The sequence below is a fragment of the Vidua macroura genome, chromosome 29 (assembly GCF_024509145.1).
Source record: "Vidua macroura isolate BioBank_ID:100142 chromosome 29, ASM2450914v1, whole genome shotgun sequence".
Taxonomy (NCBI): Eukaryota; Metazoa; Chordata; class Aves; order Passeriformes; family Viduidae; genus Vidua; species Vidua macroura.
This window is the reverse complement of record NC_071599.1, coordinates 2,931,706-2,946,442: the sequence shown is the minus strand read 5'-3', so window position 1 is coordinate 2,946,442 and position 14,737 is coordinate 2,931,706. Positions and strand designations below refer to the sequence as shown.

Sequence of the window (14,737 nt, the reverse complement as noted above, 5' to 3'; positions counted from 1 at the left end):
CGGCCCCTTCACTTTTGTTTTCGGCTGCCGCACACAAAATATTTAGCCTGACAACTGTCAGGGCCAGGGCCAGGGCATGTTTGGGAAATAGAGAGGGGGAAAACAGGGCGGCCCCCCCGCGCCGGCGTGGGTGGGAAGGGAGAACTGCCTCTTGCCTCAGTTTCCCCAGCCAGAGCGGGAGGTTCCAAGTCTCTCTGGCAGGGGGACGCCAGGAAAGCAGCCAGCAACCCCTGGGACAGCACAGAAGGGACAACTTAAGGGTCACTCTGCCTCGCAGGGTGAATCTGGGGTGCCAGGAGCCCACGGCGTTGGGGTCCCCACAGAAGAGCAGCCCTGCAGTGAGGGAGGAAGCTGCGGGCACTCAGCACCTGCCTGGCTGTGACGAGCCATCCCTAAGGGGAAGGGGAAGCAGGAGAAGAGGATAGAGGAGGAGGAGGTGACATTTATTTTTCTCATTAGGACAAAGCAGGGAGGAGGGTCCCAGCCCTGGGCAAAAGCTGGGGGCAGGAGTGGGATGCTGATGCCCCAGTGACCCTCCAACACACGGAACCAGGAGCTGGACAGTGCCCCTGCCCGCTGGGATGGGGTGATGATGGGGGGACCCCCAAGGCTCCTCTCGCGGAGGTCCTGGCTTTTTCTGGGAGGAGCTCAGGAGCAGCTGTTTCTCCGCCGGCGCAGCAGAGCGGTGTGGGGGCTCCTCTCCTCCTCCTGGTCGCTCTCACAGCAGCGCTGGGGGCACAGGGGGGGCTGCAGGGCAGGGACAAGACTTCCCCCAGAGCAGAGGGCACAGCACCCCACCCTGCTCGATGCCCCCCCATCTCTGGCCAAGCCCCCCACCACACTTCCCTCATCCCATCCCAGCAATCGGGGGGGGGGGGGTCCCACGCTCTGCCCCTCCTGCCCAAAACAGGGGGTCTGCAGCACAGAGGGTACTGCCATAGAGAGAAACCCCCCCAGATCCCTTCTCCCCCCTCCCCAGCCCATGCTGGGTGGGATCTGGGGGCTCCTGGGGGCTCACCAGCTCCTCGTCCTCCCTCCCGAGGCGGCAGAGCAGCCGCGTGCGGCACAGGCGGTGGCAGGCGGACACGGTGTTGTAGGAGAGCTACAGGGGGACAGGAAGGGAGGGGGTCCGAGGTGGGGGTCCCTCCCCAGATCTCCCCCCCCCCCACTGCAGTGGGGGCTCCCCAGGGGACTCAGGGGTGCTGGGACCCCACGGCCGGGCACCTTCCACTTCCTCCGGGCGTTGAACTTGCGGAAGTTTCTCATGTTGATGGAGGAACGGCTCCGGCTCAGCGCCTGCTTCCTGCTCAGGGGCTGCGGGGGCAAGGACACGGCACTGTCACCGTGTCCCCCCCCCCGCTCCCAGGGCGTCTGGCAGTCCCTGCTTGTGCCTCTCACCTTGATCCAGGGGTGCCCCAGGCACTCGGCTGCGGTCATGCGGCGCCTGCGGCACAAAGGGAGGCGCTGGGGTCGGGGGTCCCGCCCTCGCACGTCCTCCGTGGGGATGGGGAGGGGGTGATGGTGCTGGTGGGGACAGAGAAGGGAACCAGATGGAAGTGGAGATGGTGGGGATGGAGATGGGGATGGGATGGAGATGGAAACAGAGAAGGGATGGAGATGGGATGGGATGGGATGGGATGGGATGGGATGGGATGGGATGGGATGGGATGGGATGGGATGGGATGGGATGGGATGGGGATGGGGATGGAGATGGAGACGGGGATGGAGATGGAAACAGAGAAGGGATGGGATGGGGATGGGGATGGGGATGGGGATGGGGATGGAGATGGAGATGGAGATGGAGATGGAGATGGAGAGGGGGATGGAGATGGAGATGGAGATGGAAAGAGAGATGGGGATGATGGAGGTGGGGATGGGGATGAAGATGAGGTTGGGGCCAGGATGAGATGAAGATGGGGATGGGGATGATGAAGATGGGGATGGGGATGTTGGAGGTGGAGATAACGGAGGTGGAGGTGGCGGCAGAGATGGGGAGGAGATGGAAGGGGTGGGGATGGGGCCTCACTCTGGCTCCTTCACCAGCAGCTGGCGGATGAAGTCCTTGGCCATCTCGGAGGTCTGGCTGAAGCAGCGCTCCTCAAACTCGTAGGCACCGGCCACGACGTTGGAGAGGGTCTCAGCATCCGTCTCACCCTGGAAGGGGGACAGGCCACTGAGCCTGTGGGGACACAACAGAGCTACTGAGTGCCAGGACAGCACTGGCTCGGCCGCCCCAGCACCCATAGCGTCCCTGTGCCTCAGTTTCCCCCAGCCACAGGGAGCATTGCCCCATACTCACAGAATGTAGGTGATGACTCCGATGCTCCTGAAATGCAGAGGTGGGCATCAGGTGCTGCCCTCCCTGGGGCCCCCCATGCCCTGTGGCACCCGGGGGGATCCCTCCCCACCCACCAGCTCAGCCCGTTGCCCCCCCAGGTCCTGACTCCTCACCACATGTCTGTCGCAGGGCTCAGCGGCTCATAATTGATCACTTCAGGAGCTGGGGGCAAACACAGGGCCAGGGTGGGACGTTAGAGGGACAGGGGGACAGGAGCAGGTCTGCATGCCTGGGGGTCCCATCCCCACCCCTGGCTGAGCAGCCCAGCAGTGCAGGGACCCCCAGGGATGCGCCAGCCCCGTACCGATGTACTGGGGGGTCCCACAGAGGCTCTTGAAGGTGATGCCATCCTCCAGCTGCTGGGCCAGCCCGAAGTCGATGATCTTGATCGAAGGCTTGGGGACATCCTTGTCCTGCAGCATGATGTTCTCAGGCTGTGGGAGCAGGGGATGGTGGAGGGGTGATGGGGTCACAGCAGCACCCCGGGAAGCTGAGAAGAGTGGGACCAGGGCTCTGGAGAGGCCTGGCCGTCCTTGGGTCCTCAGGGAGTGAGGATGGGGGGTCCCATGGGCACCTTGAGGTCGAAGTGAGCGATGAGGCGGGCGTGCAGATATTCCACCCCACGCAGGATCTGCCCCAGGAACTCGATGGCCTCCTCCTCTGACAGCATCTCCTTCTCCGCAATAAAGTCGAAGAGCTCCCCACCGCTGATCCTGCGCAGGGTGGGGACAGCAGGGCTCGGCCACCTCCAACACGTGGCACAAAAAGGGGGGTCCCCCCTCCACCAGGACCCCACTCACAGCTCCAGGACGAGCACCACCTCGGCTGGGCTGGCGAAGAGCTCGTGGAGCTGGATGATGTTGGGGTGGTGGAGCTGGCGGAGGATGGCGACTTCCCGCTCCACCTGGGCCCGCTCCAGCCCCGGGCGGCCGCCCCGGCCCCGCCGCGTCTTCACAAACTTGGCGGCGTAGAAGGAGCCGGTGCTGCGCTCGCGGCAGAGCCTCACCACGCCGAAGTGGCCACTGCAGCAAGAGCTGGGCTGGGGCACGCCTGGGCTGACCCCGCGCCGGGGGAAGAACCCAGAAATCCGGGCAGCCCTGGGGCTCCGGTGGAGCTGGGCTCTCTGCCGGTGCCCCGCTGAACCTGCCTGCATCCCTGCCTGCCCTGTGTTCACCTGCCTGCGACCTGCTCGCCTGGGGTGGGTCCTGCTCGCCTGGGGGTGGGTCCTGCTCACCTGCCTGGATCCCGCTCACCTGCCCGGATCCCGCTCACCTGCCTGGATTCCCCCTCACCTGCCTGGATTCTTGCTCACCTGCCTGGATTCTTGCTCACCTGCCTGGATTCTTGCTCACCTGCCTGTGACCTGCTCACCTGCCTGGATCCCGCTCACCTGCCCAGATCCCCCTCACCTGCCCAGATCCCCCTCACCTGCCCGGATTCCCCCTCACCTTCCTAGATCTCACTCACCTGCCTGGATCCCGCTCACCTGCCCGGATTCCCCCCTCACCTTCCTAGATCTCACTCACCTGCCTGGATCCCGCTCACCTGCCTGAATCCCACTCACCTGCCTGTGACCTGCTCCCCTGTGGTGGGTCCCACTCACCAGCCCAGATCCCTGCTCACCTGCCCAGATCCCCCTGCCCAGCTCCTGCTCACCTGCCCAGCCTCTCCAGCAGCTCATACGTGTCCTCCACGTTGCCCGGGCTTGGGGTGGCTGCCAGGCCCTCGCTCCCCTCGTCCTCCCTGGGCTCAGCCACGTCCTGTGGAGGTGGCACCGGGACCTGGCTCAGCCCCTGCCCAGGGCTGTGCCAGACCCGGGGGTGCAGGGAGCCCCTGGGGCACCAGAACCCCCCAGGACCCTCCAAGGGGAATCCCCCCGTGCGGCATCAGAGCCCAGGCCCTGCCCACGTCTTCCAGTTTCCACTAAATTCTAAATTCTTCAGCACGTGGAAACTTGGAGACTTTCACCCTTGAGAAGGACCTGCAGGAGCTGCTCAGGGGGCTTGGAAAGGGGGGCAGGGGCAGGAAGAGAGGGGCTCACAGCAGCCTCCCTCTCCCTCACTGCGCACGGGGTGCAAAATGCAGAGAAAACGCAACATTTGGGTTTGTTTTTGACGTGGATTAATAGGAGATGAAAGCACTGTGAGCTCTGCCCAGTCACTCCCAGCCCCCTGGCAGTGCCCCCCACACCCCTCCCCACAGCCGTGGCTCACCTGGGCGCTGCCAGGGGCACCCCTCGGCCCCCCCTCAGCCGGGACCTGGCCCCTCTCGGCCATCCCTGCAAGACAAGAAGGGTGAGGGGTGCTCTGGCTCTGCAGGGCAGCTCCTGCAGCGGGGGGACAGGGGTGGCTGCTGTGGGAAGCTGCCAGGAGAGGGAAGAGGAAGAGAAGAGAAGAGAAGAGAAGAGAAGAGAAAGAAGAGGAAAGAGAAGAGAAGAGAAGAGAAGAGAAGAGAAGAGAAGAGAAGAGAAGAGAAGAGAAGAAAGAGAAGAGAAGAGAAGAGAAGAGAAGAGAAAGAGAAGAGAAGAGAAGAGAAGAGAAGAGAAGAGAAGAGAAGAGAAGAGAAGAAGAGAAAGAGAAGAGAAGAGAAGAGAAGAGAAGAGAAAGAGAAGAGAAAGAGAAGAGAAGAGAAGAGAAGAGAGAAAGAGAAGAGAAGAGAAGAGAAGAGAAGAGAAGAGAAGAGAAGAGAAGAGAAGAGAAGAGAGAATGTGTGAGAGCAGCAGCCCTGACCAAAGTCAGGGGGGAAGGAGGGGCACGGGGGGCTCTGGAGATTCCCCCGCAGCCCGTGGGGGGTCCCCGGGGAGCAGAGACCCCCCTGCAGGAGCTCCAGCCGAGCAGGGGATGCCCGAGGGGGGCTGTGAGCCCGGGCTGGAGCAGTCCCCGGGGCACTGAGCCCGGACAAGCTGGGGCAGAGCTGCAGCCCATGGGAAGGTCTCCCACCGGAGAAATCCCTGGAGAAGGGTCTCCCGTGGAAGGCAGGGACCCCACCTTGGCTGAGCAGGGCAGAAACAACCTGTGCTGAGCTGCCCGGGCCCCGTTCCCATCTCCCTGGAGGGAGGAGGGATGGTGGGGAAAGATGTTGCTAAGGTTTTACTTTTCATTATCCTGCTCTGATTTGATTAGTAATAAACGCAATTAATTTCCCCAAGCTGAGTCTATTTTGCCCGTGACACTGAGAGGAATGAGGGATTTGTGTTTACCAACAAGCTGTGGGTCTGCTGGTGGATAAAACCAGCACTGAGAGAGTGAAAAGGAATAATGGCAAGGATTCCACTGATTGATGAATGGAAAAAGAGATTTGCTTTTACAGATAAACTGTAGGTTTGCTGATAAATGAAACTGGATATTGAAAGATGAAAGAAACAATGGGGGGAAAACCCTAAATTCCATAAGAATTAAGAATTAAAAAGGAGGGGAATTCTTTAGTATCCATTGATCTCGGGTATTTCAGGAAGTCTGGACCTCTCAAGTACCTCAGAAATGGGGAAAGAGAGAAGGGAAACGCAGCCAGGAAATTAGGATAAAAATTGGAGAGACCCCAGGGGAACGCCCCATGGCCTCTCCCTTTGTTCAAATAAAGAAAAAGTTCTCCTCTGTCTCCTTTTTGGACATAAAAAATTCCACAGATTCAGGAAAGTTTGACCTGCAAGCCTTGGAAGGAGCTTGGATTGATGTAAAAATGAACTACGCGGACATTAACTAGAAAAATCGTAAACTTATTTTTCTATAGTTGTGAGAATATGCCTTAAGCAAGTGAGAAACTGTGTTTGATAAGATGGTGAAGAGTCTATAGCATAGTAATGTGATTTTATAAAGTTGATGTAAAAATTAAATTAAAAGTTAAAAATGGCTGTTAACGTACACAGACATTAAGTAGAAAAATAATAAGCTTATGTTTCTATAATTATAAGTAAGAATAGGCCTTAAGTGAGTGAGAAACTGTGTTAGAAAAGATGGTGGAGTCTATAGTGATGTGATTATATAGAGTTAAAAGTTGATGTGAAAATTAAATTAAAAGTTACAAATTGATAAATAATAAATTGGTAAAAAAAATAAATTGGTAAAAATAAAGTGCACAGACATTAAGTAGAAAAATCATAAACTTATGTTTCTATAATTATAAGTAATTATAATTATAAGTGAGTGAGAAACTGTGTTAGAAAAGATGGTGGAGTCTATAGTGATGTGATTATATAGAGTTAAAAGTTTAAAAGTTATAAGAGAAGTGTGTGTGTATACGTGCAACAGCAGCCTATTGAGTAAAAATAACCACAGTGCAGTAAAATAAAGTTAGAAAAGCAAAACAAACCTTGTAGCGACTGGCTGTTGTAAAATGCAGGTGAACTTAATGGGAAGAATGATGATGTTTGATTTTATTTTAGAAGGTGGAATGATTTCTTCATTATAACTGTGCTATAATACATTAATGTACCGTAGAAAGGAGGATACTAAAAACTACCTGCTACTTTCTCTACCTACCCACAACTCGTGACCCTGCTCCCCAGAGCCCAGCCACAGCTGGCTCCGATTGGCCACTGGACTCAAACAATCCTCACTAGACTCTAATTAAGTAATTACCACAGGCAAACAATTCTCCAAGCACATTCCACATGAGAAAAACAAGGAGCAGAAATAGAAATTGTTTTCTCTTTCTTCCTCTCTGTGTACTTCTATGAAAAATCCTGAGAGAGAGAGAGAAATGTGCTTGCCACAGCTGGCCACTAAATTAGAAAGTTGTGTATTGTCTTGGAACAAAGAACTTGTGACTGCTTCCGATGCTTGCTCCTCTAAAATCTCACAGCCTCTGAGGCGAATGTTTATCCAAGCAATAAATCGTCCTTAGCCCGGTGACAGCCCCGTGCCCTCCCGGCAGGGATGCAGGGCACTGGGACCAGCATCGGGACATTCTGCAAGCCCCGGGGCCACCTCAGCGTCCCCACTTGGTGTCCCCAGGAGCAGGAAGCGTCCTGGGCTGCGGGGTCCAGCAGGAAGGAGATGGGGACGGCGATGCTGGAAAACCGGGGGCATCCCGGAGGGATTGGAGCCCCGCGGGGCCGGGGCCAGCCCTGAGGACGCGGGCACATCGCTCTGCTGGACGCCGTTCCCAGCCCCATGGGCTGTGCTGCACCAAACAGGGCCTGGGACCCTTTCTGTCCCCCCCCCCGGGGGCCCTAAAGGACAATCAGAGGTCCCCAAGGCCAGTTCCCCTCCAGCCTCTCCCGCTCCCAGCCCAGCTGTGCCCCCCCTTACCCTCCCCGAGCCTTCCTCCACATGCACCAGCGCTTCTTCCTCACTCCTCAGCCTGCCGGCCAGCACAGGGGACAGTCCCTGCCCACTCTGGCTGTCCCCTGCCCCCCGGGGCACCCGGCCACGCTCCGCTGGCCCCTGGCACGGCGCGGAGCTGGCCCGTGCCCGGGCGGGTACGTGCCCGGGGGCGGCTGCAGCTGAAGCCGGGCCAACCTCCCCGGCCATGTGACATCTGATTGTCCCCTGGGGATGGACACAAGCAGCTGATTTTCCCCCCGCGCCTTGCCAGACACGCCCTGGCATTGTGCTGCTTTTGAAAGGAGGGGAAACTGAGGCACGGGTGGCCACTGGCCCCGGTGGAAAGCGCTGAGCTCCTGTGCAGAACGGGACCCACGGGGGCTGCGGGGGTCTGAGTGTCCTGTCCCACCACGTCCCGCTGCCACTCACCAGGAAAAGCAGCCCGGCCTCGGCACTGGCTGCCCAAAAACGAGCTCCCAGCTCAGCATCCAACTTCCAAAAAGCCCCAAACCCCCCCAGCCAAGACCGCCCCCGAACCTGGCGTGTCACGGGGACCTGGGCCCCCTCACCTCCAGCTCCAGCCTTCCTCCAGCAGCCCTGGCAGCGCCAGGATCTTCCTCACAGCCGCGGCATTCCCGGGGAGCTGGGGCAGGATCTTTGCCTTCCTCCTCCCGCGGGCTCTTGGGAACACCCCCGGCTGTGAAGAGGAGGCAAAAAAAGTCCTTTTAGGAACAGCTCCGGGTGGCTGCAGCCTCAGCTCCTCGAGGAGCGGCCGGGATGAGCCGCGGGCAGACGATGTCCCCTCTCGCCGCCTCCCCCGTGCCGTTGTGCCGGTGAGGAGCGCAAACAGGAAGCCTGGCTGACACCGCCACGCGAAACGTGTGAGGCCGTGGAGGTTTTGGGGAGGGACGGGTTTCTTTAGGTGGAGGCAGCCGGGGGGCACCGGGCAGCGGCACCGGCACCACGCCGGGGTTTGCGGAGGCACCGCACGGCGCAGCCGGCGCGATGGGTGAGCCACACCCAGCCCCAGTCCTCGCCCTAATTCCCAGTCCATGGGGCGCAGCGGGGTTGGCACTGCTCTCCCTGGGTCCAGCTGGAGCCTGGCACCACCCGGGCCGAGCATGGCAGCGGGCACGTGGCAGCGCCCCACGGAACGGCCCGGAAGAGCCCAGCTCTGGCACCCAGAGGCTGAGGAAGGGGAATGGTGCTGGATTACACCGTGCCAGGAGTGAATCCTGGCTCACGGGGTGAGCCTGGGCCCAGCAAGCCTGCTGTCCCCACGGAGCCTGCTGTCCCCACTGATCTCTGCTGTCCCCACTGATTTCTGCTGTCCCCACTGATCTCTGCTGTCCCCACTGATCTCTGCTGTCCCCTCTGATCTCTGCTGTCCCCTCTGATCTCTGCTGTCCCCACTCAGCTCTGCTGTCCCCTCTGCTGTCCCCACGGAGCCTGCTGTCCCCACTGATCTCTGCTGTCCCCATGGAGCCTGCTGTCCCCTCTGATCTCTGCTGTCCCCTCTGATCTCTGCTGTCCCCACTCAGCTCTGCTGTCCCCTCTGCTGTCCCCACGGAGCCTGCTGTCCCCTCTGATCTCTGCTGTCCCCACAGAGCCTGCTGTCCCCACTGATCTCTGCTGTCCCCTCTGATCTCTGCTGTCCCCACTGATCTCTGCTGTCCCCATGGAGCCTGCTGTCCCCTCTGATCTCTGCTGTCCCCTCTGATCTCTGCTGTCCCCACAGAGCCTGCTGTCCCCACTGATCTCTGCTGTCCCCTCTGATCTCTGCTGTCCCCACTGATCTCTGCTGTCCCCACGGAGCCTGCTGTCCCCACTCAGCTCTGCTGTCCCCTCTCAGCTCTGCTGTCCCCTCTGATCTCTGCTGTCCCCACTGATCTCTGCTGTCCCCACTCAGCTCTGCTGTCCCCTCTGATCTCTGCTGTCCCCTCTGATCTCTGCTGTCCCCACTGATCTCTGCTGTCCCCACTGATTTCTGCTGTCCCCACTGATCTCTGCTGTCCCCACTCAGCTCTGCTGTCCCCTCTCAGCTCTGCTGTCCCCTCTGCTGTCCCCTCTGCTGTCCCCACCGAGCTCTGCTCTCCAGTGCCCAGCACTGGCAGGTCCCAGGATGCAGACAGGAGGGACAATGACACCTTTGCAGGCTTGGATGTGCTGGTGGCCAGCTGGCCACAGTCCTCTCCTCGCCACAGCCCAGCCTGTCCCGAGGCTGCCGGCGTCACCTGGCTGTCACCCCAGGGCCACCAGGCTACCTTCCTGTGACGTTTCCCCATCACATTCTTGCAGCTTTGGCCGCTGCTTCCTTCCTGTGGCGGGCAGCAGAGGCAGAGCACAGCAGGGCAGCGGTGCTGCCCCACTCTGCCCGTGCCCTGCCCGTGCCCTGCCCGTGCCCTGCCCGTGCCCTGCCCGTGCCCTGCCCCTGCATCGCCGGCCATGGACACCCAGGGCCCCGCGGGGCCGAGCAGAGGTAGGAGCCTGGGCTGGGGGCTGGGGCTGGGGGCTGGGGTTGGGTTTGCAGCGAGGCCAAGGAGTGAACCCTGAGCAGGGGCCGCTGGACAGGCGGTGCAGGGATGCTCCCCCTGCCCAAAGGCAGCACAAAAGGCACGATAATGGGGTGAAAAGAGGGGGATTGGGGTCCCCTGCCCACAGCAGCCCTTCCAGACAGATCTTACCCTCTCCAAAGGGGGAAGTTCAGCCCGGAAATGTCTCACCGAGCAAAGCTTTCAGCCCGTGTCAGGACTGATCGGACTCGTTCCCACCTGAGGAGTGCAGGGTTTCAGAGGCACATCCTGCCCCAGGGAACAAATCCCCCTGAGCTGCCCCACCGAGGCCACGGCGCTGGGATGGGGAGTAGGGATGAGCCCAGCCCCCCTGCCCAGCACCCCCACCCAGCTGGGGGATGCACGGCGGGCTCGGGACAGTGGCATTGTCCCCAGCAGCCTGGCCATGCCTGGGCAGGACCTGACCTGGGCAGGACCTGACCCGAATTCTCCTTCCCAGCACTCTCCGAGCTGGGTATCTTCAGTTTGGGATGTTTTGTTTCTCTTTGTCAACATCTTCCCCACCTTCCCCTGCCTGCAGGGGCGCAGGGCCGGGCTGGGCACTGCCGTGGGTTAAAGGTGGAGCTGGGGTGCCTTTGCTGGATCCCCTTGCTCTCAGACAGGCCCTGACCCACTCCTCTGACTCAGCTTTGCCTCCCAGATCCAACCAGCCCCAGCATCTTCCACCCCGTCCAGCCTCTGCTGGGGATTAAGGTTGTTTTGCTGGGTGTCGGCAGCTCAGGGTCAAGCTCAAGGTCCCTGAGGAAAGCTCAGCCTCTCCCTCCCCTACCCCGGGCTGACCTGACACAGAGGGGCTGGAGGATTCACATGCTCTCTCCTCAGCCCCTCCCCACCTGCATCACTGTCCCCAGGGCTTTTCTCCTCTGGGGTCCCAAGGTCACTGTCCCTCCCCATCACTCCGGCACAGGGTGCTCTCCCTGGGGAGGATCAGGGTGCTGAGCCTGAGCTTGGGGAGCACAAGGTGAAGGTGAAGCTTCCCCAGGTTGTTGGTGAGAGCAGGGCCTGTGGGGGTGTCTTGGAGCCCCCAGACTCGCCAGTGCTCCCCCCAAAGGGGGCCCCCCTGCCCTGAGCCTTTTCCCCCCCACTCCCTGGCACAGGGCACTCCATGGATGACGACCGTCCCCTCTTCATCACCTTCAAGCCCTTTGGTGAGGACAGCACAGCCAGAGCCAAGCCAGCACCCAGCACAGCCCCCAGCCAGCCCCAGGGGGCAGAGCAGTCGCCGGGACACCACAGCAGGCATGGCAGGGTAGGACATGGGGACACGAGGGGGGACACGAGCCCAGCTCGCCCTCCCAGTGCTCCCACACCCTCAGGGGCCGTGTCCTCACGGGCTGCACTGGGAGCAGAACACCCTCGGTGCGTGTCCTCACCTGAGCTCCAGGTGCTGTCCCCTTCCCTCCAGGTGCCTCCAGGCTTCTGGTCACCTCCACCAGCCCAGTCCCTGCCTGAGGGGGACCCGTGGCCAGAGCGGGTGGCCCTGCGTGCCCTCACCAGGCTGTGGTTTGAGCGGACACAAGCCCAGAGGTTGGGGCCCGAGGGGGAGCTCCCCTCGTGGTTCCACGGCTTCATCAGCCGGAGGTGAGCGAGGGGGAGGCCAGGGCGGGGAACGGGGCCAGTGTCCCCAGCCCTGGGCTCCTAAACAGGGAGCTGGACTCGTGGACCACACAAAGGGCTCAGTGTCCCTTCCCACAGGGAGGCAGAGGAGCTGCTGCAGGATCAGCCCCTGGGCTGCTTCCTGGTCCGCTTCAGCGAGAGCACCGTGGGCTTCGTCCTCTCCTACAGGTGAGGGACCCCGCCCTGGCCGAGGGAGGGGCCGACGAGCTCAGGTCCCCTCCCTGCCGCCGTGCCGTGCCGTGCCATGCCGTGCCGTGCCGTGCCATGCCGTGCCATCTCCCGCCAGGGGCAGGGATCGCTGCCGGCACTTTGTCCTGGACCAGCTGCCGGACGGGCGCTACGTGATCCTGGGGGAGCGCAGCGCCCACGCCGAGCTGGCCGAGCTGCTGCAGCACCACGCCACGGCCCCCGTCGCGCCGTACCGCGAGTTCCTCACCGTGCCCCTGCCGTGCGGACGGGTGAGTCCCGGCCCCCGAGAGCCCCCGAGAGCCCCCGAGAGCCCCCGAGAGCCCCCGAGAGCCCCGTTCCGGCTGCACGGACAGGGGGATTTGCCCAAACTGCGGAACACGGCCAAGCATCACGAAAGCCGGGGTTGGAAGCCACCCTGGCTAGCAGGAGCAAGGAGGCAGCACCCGGCTGGGTGTGTGCCCTGACCGCGCAGCCGTCCCGGCATCTCTCTGCTCTCGCTGCAGAAAGACGAGCCCCGAGGACGGACACAGCCCCCGGCTGGCAGCGATGCTGCGCATTCCCCACCGAGCCAAGCACCGGCGAAGCTCCCGGAGTACAGCCCCGTGTCCCCGCAGTCCCCCAGAGCCGAGGGCGGCTCCGCCAGGGAGGTAACAGGGGGCAGAGGGGATGGAGGCGCTTCCCAAGGGCAGGAGCCACACGAGGCGGGGTGGGGGGATGCAGTGACACCCACTCCCAGCCCTCACCTCCGTCCCGCCCCATCTCTCCGCCAGGCTCTCGGTGCCCCGCCGCCGTCGCTCCCTGCCAAGAGCAGCTCCCGGGGCGCGGCTCGGGGGCTGCACAGCCCCTCCAGCAGCGCGGCAGCACCCGAGGCCTCCTATGCCCAGGTGCACAAAGAATCCGCCCGCCCCGAGCCCCCCGAGGCCAAGTACCAGCAGCTCGTGTGTTTCCACGTCTACGCCGAGCCCCGCGAGGAGATCGCCCCCAGCCCCTCCAGCCGCTGCAAGCCCCGGGAGCCCAGCCCCGAGGGAGCCAGCCCCGAGGGACCCATCCCCTTCTATGCCATGGCCCGCGGCTGGAGCCCCCGCGCCGGCCCCGAGGAGAACGTCTACTCCGAGGTGGCAGTGGCCCGGCAGGACGCGCCTGCTCGGCTCCCCACGGCACCCCAAAACGCCTTCTCCACGCTGCCCCCCAAAGGCCGGCCCCACCGCCGCCTCTTCCGCAGTGTTTCCAGCCAGGACTGCAAGAGGAGGCAGCTCTCAGCAGCTCCCAGCACGGAGGGGAAGGACAAAGGAGCTTCCAGCACAGGCACACAGGTGGGTCCCCGAGGCAGGGCATTGCTCCAGAGCTCAGCCCCAGCACGAGTGAAGGCTCCTGGAGTCTGAGGGATCAGGGTTTGCTCCACACCAGGAGCACAGGGAACCTGGAATGGTTTGGGTTGGAATGAAGCCCATCCCGTTCCACCCCCTGCCAGGGGCAGGGACACCTTCCATGATGCTCCAAGCCCTGTCCAACCTGGCCTGGAACACTTCCAGGGATGGGGCAAGCACAGCTTCTCTGGGCAACTTGGACCACCCTCACAGAGAAGAATTCCTTCCCAATACCCCACCTGGCAGTGGGAAGCCATTCCTTCTCAATATCCCACCGATCCCTGCCCTCTGGCAGTGGGAAGCCATTCCCCCTGTCCTGTCACTCCAGGCCTTTGCAAAAACTGGGTCCCCATCCTGAGCAAAGCCAAGGGCTGGGAGGGTGGAAGACCAACCTTGTGCTGTTTCCTGGCTCTCAAACCCACCCTGTCCCTGAGAATTCCCTAGGTGGTCGTGAACCCTGAGCTGGATGACCCCGTGTACGGCCGGAGCGCGCCCAGGCACCCGCCCGTGGCTGAGAACGTGTACGAGCAGCTGCCCGGGGACTGCCCCTGAGCACAGCTGGGCTCAGGACAGCTCCTGGCTCCCAGGCAGGAGGAACCTCAGCCTCCATCTCACTGCACGAAGCCCTTGGCCCTGGGAGGAGAGGTCCAAGGCTGCTGTTGGCCCCAGCTGGTGATGCCAATCTGCTCCACGGGGAGCTCTTCCAGCTTCCCAACCCTGCTGGGCAGCGCAGGGGGAGCAGGGTTACCTCACCCATGAACACATTCCAAGAGACTTCTGTCAATAAAACGAGGGAAAAGGGCTGTTACAGGAAGAACGGGGATGAGTTTGGCACAGCTGGGGCATGCAGTTGGATATTAAACTGGCCAGAAACTGGAGTGATGCTATAACTGAACCTCCCCAGCCTGGAGCCAACACTCCAAGCCCTGCCTGCTTGCTCAGGCACAAAACTTGGGGTGACACCACTGTCCCAGGGCTGTCCTGTGGGGCACAAACCCGGGCAAGCCACAGTGGACCTGGCAGTGCCAGTGGTGCTCCCAGGCCAACAGAACAGGGAGCCAGGATGGCCAAAGCCCTGGCTTGGAGGGAAAAGGAGGGTTGGGGGACTGTAGCTGTTTTATCTCTGGGAAGATTCACTTCTGACTGTCCACAAACCTGAATTTTGTTGCTTTTAGAGGGCTGAAAGTGGAACAGGAGCCCTTGGAAGTTCCCTTGGTGCTAAACCCCAGCCATTATCCCAGTGAGAAATGGGAAGGGGAACCTGGGAGTTCCAGCCCCCACACAGGCTGAGCTCCACACTGCAAACTCCCCAGGCCAAGAGGGTACCTGGGGGAGGATCTGAGCCCCATGTGATGGAAACTGGGCTGGGTGGGTTCATTTAGAAGAGAT

The 14,737-nt window shown here is 61.4% G+C and overlaps 2 protein-coding genes across 5 annotated transcripts; one reads left to right on the top strand and one right to left on the bottom strand.

Annotated features, from left to right (window-relative positions):
* Nucleotides 1-422: 422 nt before the first annotated feature.
* On the bottom strand, nt 423-8,532 carry LOC128820387 (death-associated protein kinase 2-like). Of its 4 annotated transcripts, none has more exons than XM_054001131.1 (13): nt 8,172-8,532; nt 4,552-4,616; nt 3,995-4,098; nt 3,139-3,360; nt 2,913-3,051; nt 2,643-2,772; nt 2,452-2,500; nt 2,300-2,326; nt 2,027-2,179; nt 1,399-1,444; nt 1,225-1,314; nt 1,019-1,102; nt 423-729 (listed from the first exon to the last, which is right to left on the bottom strand). In XM_054001131.1, exons 2-13 carry the CDS (start codon nt 4,612-4,614, stop codon nt 649-651), a joined length of 1,188 nt encoding a protein of 395 aa, XP_053857106.1. In that variant the 5' UTR covers nt 4,615-4,616; nt 8,172-8,532; the 3' UTR covers nt 423-648. The 4 variants fall into 4 exon arrangements, with proteins under 4 accessions (XP_053857106.1, XP_053857107.1, XP_053857109.1 ...); XM_054001132.1 differs by lacking the exon at nt 8,172-8,532 and adding an exon at nt 7,588-7,743; XM_054001134.1 differs by lacking the exon at nt 3,139-3,360.
* A 1,466-nt stretch (nt 8,533-9,998) lies between these two features.
* Nucleotides 9,999-14,717, top strand: SH2D2A (SH2 domain containing 2A). The gene is made up of 8 exons (XM_054001125.1): nt 9,999-10,081; nt 11,273-11,424; nt 11,581-11,756; nt 11,871-11,960; nt 12,079-12,250; nt 12,485-12,628; nt 12,752-13,294; nt 13,793-14,717. Exons 1-8 carry the CDS (start codon nt 10,048-10,050, stop codon nt 13,898-13,900), a joined length of 1,419 nt encoding a protein of 472 aa, XP_053857100.1. The 5' UTR covers nt 9,999-10,047; the 3' UTR covers nt 13,901-14,717.
* The last annotated feature ends 20 nt before the right edge of the window (nt 14,718-14,737 follow it).